Source organism: Zootermopsis nevadensis, unplaced genomic scaffold (genome assembly GCF_977971745.1).
Source record: "Zootermopsis nevadensis isolate Lab colony 2312 unplaced genomic scaffold, Znev_1.0 Znev_ptg000031l, whole genome shotgun sequence".
Lineage (NCBI taxonomy): Eukaryota > Metazoa > Arthropoda > Insecta > Blattodea > Termopsidae > Zootermopsis > Zootermopsis nevadensis.
The window spans coordinates 4,025,602-4,038,012 of NW_028259163.1; the positions used below are offsets into that span (position 1 = coordinate 4,025,602).

The window sequence follows — 12,411 nt, forward strand, 5'->3', positions numbered from 1 at the left end:
ACTACTGTAATTTTAATTCTCGTGGAAAACAAGTGCTGAGTATAGAGATTCTCAGTCTAGTTTCAAGATACAGAAATATTCATGATAAGAATTTGTTGATAACACGGTCAAAGCACAGAATAAGACGGCGCTCCATCGTCTACCCAGTTATTACAAGGCGAATCCTACACCCCATATTGGCTCAGGCCAAGGGGTAAGTGATAACGCACAATAAGACCTTCTGGATAACAGATGTTAAAAAGTTCGTAAAAGAATTAATAGAAAAAATATTTGCAGGGAAGTGGACAAATTGTGTTTGCTATTTTATAGGAAAAGAGAGACGAGATTGTCAAACATTCATAACAGGGCAGAAAATATGGAGGCAGTAATCATCAATTTTGGAGACAATTATTTGACTTTAGACACTGATTCAGGATGAAAACTAACAAAAAGAGGTACATTATGTAATAACTTAAACAAGGAAAATAGAACAACACATACACATGTTATTACTGAATAATATTTCAGAATTCAGTCCCTACCGCAAAGAAAACACAATAGTTCCCTATTACAAAGATCAAACGGTTATCAATATTTAAAGGAAATACAATGAAAATCATACAAAATTCATTAATACAAAATGACGCATTACTGTCAAAGCAGATGGTATATATATATATATATATATATATATATATATATATATATATATATATATTTATTAATCTGCTTTAAGGGGTTAAACTTTACAAAAAAAAAGATTAATTTGTCAAAAAGTACATTTCCAAACAGAAGTTGGTATTACGTGTTAACAAAGGTATTAAAACAATACTTCACCGATTGCGATGAGAATAACAATGTATATGGAGCTGTTGACAGGTCGTAAACTACGCTTTTAAACAGGCACGCTTCTTGGTTTCAATCTGAATATTATCCAAACGCGGAACAAGAAGATACTAAACATAAAAATAACTTTCTGGATATCCTTCCAGCTGAAATTAATTACTCACCACACAGGAACAGATATCACATCCTCGTTGCCATGTGGCGCCATCCGAATGGACTGAACCGTTTACTCGACAAGACTTCTGGCAGTCGCACTCCTCCACGCGGCTTATTCTTCCTTCTGCCGCCACCAGCTGTGATCGGAAAATAACATTCAATTGATATGTCGCGTGACTAAGGGGGGGGAAAGACAGACTAGAGTCTTTAACACACATTAATGAAGAAACTATAAAAATATATATAGGTATCTTGTGGAAATATGAATATTAGTTCTATAAAATCAAAAACTAATCATATGTACCCCCATCTTTTTCAAATTCCTTATATTACATATTAGTTCCAAAGTCCTACTATACGCCATGTAGGCGCATGGGGGAATAGCTCCTACTCATTCTTAACCTTGGCACTAGACGGGGGTGAGAGGTTAATGTCACGCCCTGGCCGTGCTTTACCTACTCCCGGGAAAGGACACGTGTAACTAATTCATAACGCTGAATGGAATATTGTGTTAAAAACTTTACGAACCCTCTCCGACAGTTCATGCAAATGTTTTGTGAGTTGTTCCACTGTGTTCTGCAATAATGAAAACTGTCCACAGGTGGGGCAAGTTGAACTCAGATGCGGACACTGCGTCAGGTACCCGTGCGGGCCCGAGATGAGATGAACCTCCTGCAATGCACCCTGCAGCAACACAGAATATTACATAAAATCAATAACATCCTGTGATTTGACGCTATACAGTCCGAGTTCCTAAAAAGAGTCGATAAATAAAGTATAAATATATAAATAAGTAAATTACAGGGTATGTGACATAACCTATAGGGCATTGCACAGAACCTGAAATTATTTTCAAACAAAGGCCATTGTACATCTTAATCCTTTGAAGCCAAAATTAACCTAAACAATATTTATGAAATCAGTTCGTACCTCAAAGAAAACACAACACTTCTCCATTACTAAGACCTACTTGCTAAGTCCATTTAAGGAAATAATCCCCCTTTAAAGTCAGAATTATATGAAACCCACAAGTACAAAATGCAGAGTTATTAATCGTTACAATTGGTGGTACATTGGGCTTTAAACTATATATATATAGATCTTATGTTTTAGATCATATTCTAATTTTTGCACTACGATCTATTTTAGGAATTTCGATGAAGCTCATTTTGTGCTTTACATAACATGGGTGCTTGGTGGGGGAGGCACTTCAAAATTAAATCAGTCTGAGAACCATCAGTGAGAACTCACCAGTATGAAACGTCATTAAAATCGGTTCTGTACTTCAGAGATGAAATATTTGAACAAACACAACAACCTCATTACGCTTCAACCAGAGGGGTTACAAAGTCATCTGGCTGTCCCTCTACAGCCGTAATACCAGAACCACAACATTACGTGGATGTAATACCAAAGCCGAGGGAGGATCCAGCTAGCTTGTATGGCATTAATCTGGATGTGGTAGTTACGTACTATAATGATTGAAATGACAATCACTGGTTACCACACGTCAAATACATTTTAATCTCATACAGAATGAGCCAAGAGACTAGGTACAATTAAGTCTACTTATTATTCGGTTATATTATGACCAGGTATCAACTACAGAGGCCACATAGTGTTAAATTGAAAACGGAGTGACTCTCTTAAAAGGTTAAGGATAATGTGGGTCGTTGCTGCCTATTTAATAATATACCGTTATTCGCCTTGAAAATAACCGGGTCTCGTACAAGGTACTAAAGTTACTCAAAGGATATTACTCCACATTTATTCTAATATATACAACTCATTCGTTATGAAATTATGTAACTCTCCTACAATAATTATAATTAAGTTTTCTGAATTATAATTATTACAACAAAGAAGATTTTCTCCACCAAAGTCATCATTTGGACTAATAATGGGCCATCAGTTTACTTCACAAACTATTCCCTTAAGATCTTGTTCAACGCTACCCTCAAGTCTCCTAATTGACCTTCGAAGTGGTTGCTTTCCAAAAGCCTTCCCTACAAAAATTCTGTATTAATTTCTCACATCTGTGCTTAATGAAACAACAGTCAAACAGTGACAGTTACATCTGTAATCCTGAAAGGTCCATTCTTTCCCACGCCAACGTGTTGTAGACAATTAAAAATACTGGACAATTTTTTTGTAACACTGTACTCATTTCATAATAAAAGCTTTGGCTTTGGTCAAAAACAACTTAATCTTCATTTACTGTGAAGATAAAAGGCCTTACCAAGAAAATGCTGTCTCGCTCCCTACACTAACATTTCTTTGAAACGTATCATTAATCTTGAATAAGTTTAAACAACCTTAAAAAACAACATAAAAGCTTTAAAGTAGATTCAAAGCACGAACTACTTTCCACAAAATAAAACAGTGAACGACATTTAGCAAGCGTGGTCGCTGTATAGGTTAAATCAATGGATTTCTAATAACTAGTAGTCGTCTGACATTAACATCGTTTTTACACTACCACCATTCGAAATAACATTAAAAGGAACACCAAACGCGTCAAGTCGTTGCCTGTAGCAACACGATAACAGACGCCCACACAAGAATTCCATTTTCCTTCTTTCTCACACCGCACACAGTGTAGAAAGTTATTACAGAAACAAAGAATCGAGATTAGTACACTCGACATTACCATTCTATCGATTGTTATCGAATTACGAAGAATCTCGAATTTATAACAGATGACTAACAAACTTTTAATAACCTTGACTTAGTAACCTAGTAAACCTTCTGTTTGAAAAGACTAATTTGTTTCATTATCGTACGATCGAAAATGCTGTGTTACGTCATATTTATTTGAAACTATGCGTTACTCTTTCGTTACTACAATGTTTCTAAACCTGACTGAATTTTATAACATCGTTAAGAATAATTACGTAATGGAGTTGGCTCACGGAATATTTTTTGTTATTCATCCTGGTGCTACCATCTATATCATGGATTAAGGATGCTTAAAACATTGTGAGTGTAGCTGCTGATTAAAATTAAATCTGATGCTAAATCTTTGGTAACAGAATCTAAAGTTTTAGGTTATCTAATACCAATGACTGCCAAGCTGGTCAACAGGACAACTTTTATTTATTCCGGGAAAGATTTTTCGGGGATAGAGTGAAAAGAGTTCACTCGAATTCCCAGTAAGTTCTCACCTTGTGAGACTCACCTTGAAGTAGGAGTGTCCTCGGCTACGCTGCCCGATCCAGAGCCCGAGCTGCGGCACAGTGAAGTTCCGGTCCAGAGGACGTATAATTCTCCGATAGAGCGGGTGACAGTCTACCAGCAGTTCGACTTGAGCTCCACTCACCGATACAGCGACTTTGTGCCATTCGTTGTCAGCCAGGCGGAAAGGGAACGTCTCTATCTTAGCTGTCATTTCGTGCTGTGCTTTATAGTGAAACCGAATCTCGTCCTTTCGACCGCTTGATTGCAATTCCAGGTACCTGTTAAAAACATCTCCGCTCTCACGCGTTATTCTCACAACTGTTTCTTAAGTTATGAAATTAATTCAGAGTAAAATGTTATTCTCTTGTAATATCGTGGTTTAGAGTCATTAAATGGTTAAGAAATACCTTCTTTGAAACAAAATGGTTCATTATCATATTAATAACAACCCGTTACTTCAATTTCTCGTAATCTTTCTGATACTCCGGACCCCGCACCAAAAATTATATAATAAATTCTGATTAAATAAAATACAGAATTAAATATAAATGAAAAATCAAGTTTTTCTTAATAAACTGACAATATCTTTTTAAAACGGGTGTCAAAGAAACTCGTCTAAATTATATTTAAGAGTCCAGTCCGTACCGCAAAGAAAACACAACACTTCACCAAAGATCATCTGGTTGACGCCGTTTAAGGAAATAATCGCTGTTTACACTGAAAATCATACTAAACACATAAATTGTTAAATCAGATGGTATACATAGTTACCACTCGGCTTTAAATTGTTAATGTATTGGGGTAGGTGGCTTTCAAATATGGTTTCCGTGATTTAACGTCACATTTTATTGAGCCAAAGTAAATGTCGTGTTAGACTAAATGGTATCGTGATTTATTAGATACAGTAAAAGTGTTCCTAAAAATTAAAGCTATATTTACCACAAACAAAAGGAAATGTGTCATGTATTGGGAAAACCAGGCAGGAGAACCAAAAATATGATTAATCGATAGCTCGAATAAAAGGCTGTCGTATCACGTGGGATGATAAATGGTAGCGATTCTAAAGCCACGCTACAGGCCTTCTAGATTTTGCATTAGAGGTTTCAAGAGAGGCTGTCTGCACTCCGAATACTAGACGTGGAACATTTATAAATGAAGAACAGCTTAATGCAAATTACAACTCACGTGACAGTACATTACAATATGTTCTTAACTGCTGAGAATTTATTTTTAGCGTGAATAAAATTAAGTAGGATATGAGTACGAATATGGCTGTCTTCCGGGTTGTACTGCCGTGTAGTCTGGTCTCAGAGGACCTTCCTGATGATGGAAGCAGCAAGCACCTCCGAAACGCCGGTACCAGACTACACGACAATACAACCCGGAAGACAGCCATCCCCATTTCAGATAAATCACTGGCTTACAGCTTACCTGTTGGTGCCATGAGCGAAAGAAACAATGGTGCCAACATTGGCTTCTTCCTGGCGGAGTGATACGGCCACAGTAAATTCTGAATTGTTCCTCAGTAACCCTACAGCTTTGTCGTATACCTTCGGGTTTAATCTCAAGTCACGGCGATCACCTGCAACAGACATTAGGTCAGTAAACAAGACAGACGATGAAAAGTAAGTTAATAATATAAACCAGAAGACGACCCGTTAAAAACAGCGGGAAAATCTACGGTAGGCTCTAGTAAAAATACGTCTTTAATGAAGAGTACTAACAAAGCATTATATAAAATTGAATGTAAAAATTTATTTTTGATTAATTAAATAATATTTTAATATTTTCCGTCAAATCACAATTTTTAATAAGGTAATAAAATATAAAATATTTAAAATATCATTTCACGTTCCGCATCGAATGATCGATCATTCGATGCGGAACGTGAAATGATATTTTAAATATTTTATATTTTATTATCTTATTAAAAATTGTGATTTGACAGAAAATATTAAAATATTAACCTAATTCACAATATGACGCAAATATACTACCTTATAATTAAATAATATAACACAAAATAAACAATATAATTACTGATTATGATTTCATGCGGTGTAAATAGTTATTTTAGAAGATCGTAAACTAACAAACAAACTAGCACGTGTATTTAAATATATATCGTAAGCTATGAATTACATTATGCAACAAGTCTGTAATATAAAGTAAAGATACTCTATCTATGTTGTGTCAACAATTAGTTTCCGACCAACCTCGGAATAAGTTTTTATTTATTATTATTTATTTAGTGTTCTGTCTGACGACAGGTCCATATGAACAGGATCCTTCCATCCTTTTCTCGGACTGGGACCTCTTCATATACGTTCTTGGCAGATGATCCAGAAGTGGTTTGCCATTGCCTTCTTCTGTGTGTGAATGGGATGTCACGGAGAAACCGGGGAAGCCCCCGGAGGAAAACTCCGTGTTGCCTAGACCACGGCCTTGCCCAACACAAGTTACAAATTCGGGCACCGCCGGGAATCGAACCCGAGACCCCCCAGGATTACAAGACCAGCGTTCTAACCGCTAGACCACCTCATCTTATTATTATTTAGTGTTCTGTCTGACGACAGGTCCATATGAACAGGATCCTTCCATCCTTTTCTCGGACTGGGACCTGTTCATATACGTTCTTGGCAGATGATCCAGAAGTGGTTTGCCATTGCCTTCTTCTGTGTGTGAATGGAGTAATTGTTGGGATGCCACGGATGAAAACTCCGTGTTGCCTAGACCACGGCCTTGCCCAACACAAGTTATAAATCTGAGCACCACCGGGAGTTGAACCCGGGACCCCAGGATTACAAGGCCAGCGTTCTGACCGCTAGACCACCTCATCTTATTATTATTTAGTGTTCTGTCTGACGACAGGTCCATATGAACAGGATCCTTCCATCCTTTTCTCGGACTGGGACCTGTTCATATACGTTCTTGGCAGATGATCCAGAAGTGGTTTGCCATTGCCTTCTTCTGTGTGTGAATGGAGTAATTGTTGGGATGCCACGGATGAAAACTCCGTGTTGCCTAGACCACGGCCTTGCCCAACACAAGTTATAAATCTGAGCACCACCGGGAGTTGAACCCGGGACCCCAGGATTACAAGGCCAGCGTTCTGACCGCTAGACCACCTCATCTTATTATTATTTAGTGTTCTGTCTGACGACAGGTCCATATGAACAGGATCCTTCCATCCTTTTCTCGGACTGGGACCTGTTCATATACGTTCTTGGCAGATGATCCAGAAGTGGTTTGCCATTGCCTTCTTCTGTGTGTGAATGGAGTAATTGTTGGGATGCCACGGAGGAAAACTCCGTGTTGCCTAGACCACGGCCTTGCCCAACACAAGTTATAAATCTGAGCACCACCGGGAGTTGAACCCGGGACCCCAGGATTACAAGGCCAGCGTTCTGACCGCTAGACCATTAATTTTTTATAACAGGTGCATAAACATTAATTTCTAATTCATTTTGGACGAACCAAGAAGTTTACGGAAAATGCTAACTAGCGCAATGCTTGTTGGAGGAATCACTACTCTAAACAACACGGCGAGATGCCTTCACATTCAACCTCTTCATTCTATCTGCTTGTTCAACTTCCCCTAAAGTTCAGCATCGGCTTAAGTTTATAAGCAGTACGTTAACTCCTGCAAACCGCGATGTAGTATGTCCCGCCATACAGGAGTGACGGAGAAGTTGCCGCACGAGCAGGGCGATATACTTACGTCTTATTTTTTATAAGTAATATCTAGGAACGCAGAAATATTTCAGACGACTTCATAGTGACTCAGGAACTTACTTTATGATAAAAAATTATTGAAAATTATAAACGTAATGTATCTATAATCAAATTAATGTAACAATATAATTTAATGCTGTATACAAACACTTATACTGTCATTGAGCAGTGCGTATGTTCGGTTCTTTATTAATAATTTTTTTTCTCTCTCTAGTTTTTCAGCTGTATGACTTGTACACAGTGAATGGGGATTCTAATCTCTCTCATTTGTGATAGGATCTGTTTCTGAGTTAAATTCAACGAAGCAAAGTCAATCTGAAGAATTTTCGTGAAATGGTTTATTTTAACTTTTTTGCATCAGTAAATTTCTGTGTAATGAACTCACAAAAAAAAACAGTTAACAGTAACAGCAATGAACATAAGTATTACACACGCCTCTTATTCCACGAAATGTATAATATCAAGATAACATAAATTAACTTTATCATATACAAACATGCCTTATTAAACAGGAATATATTTTACACCTGCATAAATTTATTTTCACACGTTTAATATATCTGCCACACCTATTATCTCAAGATTAATGTATTCCATGTAATTTAATACAATGTTAATTAAAGTTTATGTGTCGTAATTGTAATAGTATAATTTTACTTTCGACACAGTGCTTGTACGACCTGAGGATGGTCAAAAACGGACCGAAACATGCCGCTCTCGAATAAACATAATAAATAAAAAATGTAGGGCATAACTTTGAGCTTAATATTTCTGGTTTTATTTATTTATCTGCAATCTGCCATTTTGTTTCAATGGTGACCTTCAATGGAACTATCAATGTAGTTACTTATACATTAAGATAATTACCAACATCGCATACAGAAATATCAAACCTAACCTAAATGTTTTCTCGTACCACGGAATAAAAATCGATTCTCGACACACGGTGTTTCAGCCAAGAAGTCTTGTTGCTGTATACGAACTGCAATATGAAACAAAAATTACCCATTTATTTATGGAAGCGTATGGTAATAAAAATCCACATATTCTTAAGCTTGGTAATCGAATACAAATGGCGAGATTCACACGTAAGTTATTTTGTGTCCGTAGAAACAGAACCCAGGACATATTATGTCTTATGTATTTTTGTCTTACTGTTTTGTTGTGTCTTATTGTTTTTGTTGTGTCTTATGTCTTTTTGTCTTACTGTTTTGTTGTGTCTCATTGTTCTGTTGTTTCTTATTGTTATTGTTTTTGTTGTCTTATGTTTTTTTGTGTTATTGTTTTGTTCTGTCTCATTGTTCTGTTGTTTCTTATTGTTATTGTTGTCTTATGTTTTGTTGTGTCTTATTGTAGGACCACTGCCACCGGGTAAAAACCCATTTGCAGTCAAATAAATAATAATAATAATAAAATATTGAATAAAGGGCTGGGTAAGTCCAAGAGTCAGTCTGGACGTGCTGGAAACTTTGTTCCTGCTCTTGACGGGAATCGAATCCCTGTCATTAAGATCATAACTAAGAACTGAAAAGAGACATGAACATTTTTTTTTTCTTTACGATTTCTAGGAATATATCGGCGGCTGAATTTTATCAATTGTACCTAAAAATTGTGTGTTTCCCACATTTTGTGCGTTGTTTGATCAATATAACGTCTGACCCCCTCCACACATGCACACAATGTAAATGTAAATATCATATATAATAGAACAGAACACATCATGGAGTCTCCATGCGTTTCGAGTAAAAGTGGTCTAAGTTGTCTGAATTTCATAAAGCTGTTTTCATTGTAGGAAGAAATATCTGTCATCTATTGGCTGAACCGCGTAGACTAGTAGAAAAAAGACCGACATTTCAGAGGAGTTTACTGCCTCCATCATCAGGACGATGTGTTATTTGTAATCTTAAAACATATCTTATAGTAGTCACTCCATACAATATGAAGATGTCAGTCTTTGGGATGTTGCGCCGTGTAGTATTGTAAATATTGAGGGACGTTTCGGAGGAGTTCACTGCCTCCATCATCAGGACGTGTTATTTCTAATCTTCAAACATATCGTATAGTACCCACTTCATAGAATACGAAGATGGCAGTCTTTTGGGATGTTGCACCGTCCAATATTGTAAATATTGACCGATGTTTCGGAGGAGTTTATTGTCTCCATCATCAGGACGATTATTTGTAATCTTCAAACGTATCGTATAGTAGTCACTCCACAGAGTATGAAGATGGCAGTCTCTTTGGATGTTGCGCCATGCAATATTGTAAATATTTACGGATGTTTCGGAGGAGTTTACTGCCTCCATCATCAGGACGATGTGTTATTTGTAATATTCAAACATATCGTATAGTAGTGACTCCTTAGAGTATGAAGATGTCAGTTTTATGGGATGTTGCACCGTGTAGTAATGTAAATACTCGGAAGAGTTTATTGATTCGAAATTAAAATGTCTACAACTTTGGTTTCGCGATTTAAAACCACAAATAATAATCATCACCTTATATATCACTTTAGTCCTCAACAGCAGAAGTCCTTTCATTATGTTATTGTTCTCGACTCACTGGGACGAGGGTATTGTTGACATGTTACCATGGCAATCAGTATACTTGGTCGGTATTGTGTGAACTAGAATGAATTATCTTCATTCAACCTTGTTCTTTACGCCGAAATGTCCCACCCTTGTTTGGTTAGGTTTATACAAAGCGTAGCCAATAGCGTACAAGCCATTGTCACTTCAGGAATAAATAACTCTTAACACTGAAACCAGCTCAGGTGAAAAGATAATGGATGTAGGCTTTTCAGTTCTTTTCTGATGTCAGTATTAAGTATGCCGGTAGAAACATACTTCAGAATTATACAGAGTGTCCCATAAATCCCATGCCATAGTAAATCTACTTTATATGTCAATACGCGGAAGAATATAAAGATGCAATGTTATTACAAATCAAAATAGCTTCAAAAACCGTTAGCCTGACTTCAGACCCCCACCACTACAGTCGCCACCGTCAGAATTTGATTTCAATATCTTTTACCGCAAACGTAGGACGCATAGAGTCAAACATGACGGACAATGGATATTATATACATATCAAATACTGGGAAATCTGTCAGTTCGTGCCTTATTGGCAAAGCACTTACCTTGCAGGCTGTAGGCAGCTTTCAGACGCTGGGGGCCTGGAGTCTCTGTCACTCCCTGATGGCTAGTGTTGTGAAGGTGTAGGGACTCGAGAAGATCGATATTATCGATATTATCGATACTCATCTCCTGACCTGCGGCTGAAATCACAGGTTAAAACAATTTACATTTTCGTATAGCTTTACAATTTGGTTTAGTTTGATTTCAAAAACTGCGATTTACGTGTTCAGTCGTGTAGAAATTAATCGAATTTCAGGAAGGAGATAGAATTTTAGTTTCTGAATACTCTATCTTAAATTGATGGACCAGAAAGTAACTTGGTGGCTTACACAACAAGTAGAAGTTTTGACGATGTTTCAGAAGACTTTGCTGCTTCCATCATCAGGGCGATGGAGGCAGCAAGGACCTCTGAAACTTTGGTAAACATCTACCATACTACACGGGGCAACAACCCAGAAGACAGAAATCTTTAATGAATTTTTAGTAGTTCCATGACAGCAATGGTGAAAAGTCAAAATACATAATTCCTTAGATGCTCCTATTTAATCAAATGGAAGACAGAAGTTTCTCCCACTTCCAATCTGTGGCTCTGTGCGATAAAGCGGATTATCAACTGTCTTTTTCCTTCAGTAATACCAACAGCGCAAACTAATCAATCCCCTAAACGAATAAGCTTTACCAATTACACTTCAATGAATGTGGAAGATGAAATTTAGTCTTGACTACTTTACTGGAACAATTATATCACCACGTTTCTTTTTGCAAGAATGGCATATCTCTTCGCAAAATAGGTGAAGCCATATAAATATGATTTAGATTTCACAGTATATAAATCCCCTGCTCTTGGTACAGTAAGTTACGATGGTATAAGGAGGAAAACTGGTCGAAACTAATTTAAGAAATTATCGCTAAAGGAATCAAGGCTTCATTACGAAAACAATTAAAATAAAGTCGTAAAGTTTATTTTATAAGAACAGCGAGAGAATTTCCATGAATTATCTAAATACGTCATAATACAATATAATTATTGAAATAGATTAAGAGTTAACTGAAGTACGTAACTTTGTTACAGAAAGTTTTAAGGAGGGTAATAATGAAACTTAAAGAAATATAATGCAAAGCTGTGAAGCTGAGGTTAGAATCAGTTATGGGCTATTGTGACGACGGTAATGGAATTTTGACTCCAAAGAAGGCGGCCATATTTAAGACTCTGAGAGACTTCTCGATTCTGCAGAAAGAGGTTTGAATTAAAGCAGTAGATATATTAAATGCATTGCAATAGTGAACTGGGTTAATTTATTTGTTTCCGATTATAACACTTTTACGTGATGCAAATAAACATATTACAACCAGTATATATTAAATCTTGTTCGTCTAATCA

General features: G+C 36.7%; 1 protein-coding gene across 9 annotated transcripts in view; it reads right to left on the reverse strand.

The window, feature by feature from the left end:
* LOC110827043 (protein kinase C-binding protein NELL1) overlaps nt 1-12,411 on the reverse strand; it is a 116,616-nt gene that overhangs the window by 19,148 nt on the left and 85,057 nt on the right. For 6 of the 9 annotated variants that reach the window (XM_022058286.2, XM_022058285.2, XM_087359228.1 and 3 more), the window contains 6 exons: nt 11,033-11,170; nt 8,792-8,875; nt 5,590-5,740; nt 4,160-4,436; nt 1,510-1,665; nt 990-1,118 (listed from right to left, as the gene is read on the reverse strand). In XM_022058286.2, the coding sequence (XP_021913978.2) occupies nt 990-1,118; nt 1,510-1,665; nt 4,160-4,436; nt 5,590-5,740; nt 8,792-8,875; nt 11,033-11,156 (921 nt within the window). In that variant the 5' untranslated portion in view covers nt 11,157-11,170. The remainder of the gene's footprint in view (nt 1-989; nt 1,119-1,509; nt 1,666-4,159; nt 4,437-5,589; nt 5,741-8,791; nt 8,876-11,032; nt 11,171-12,411) is intronic. The other 3 variants (XM_087359227.1, XM_022058289.2, XM_022058290.2) reach the window with 1 other exon arrangement.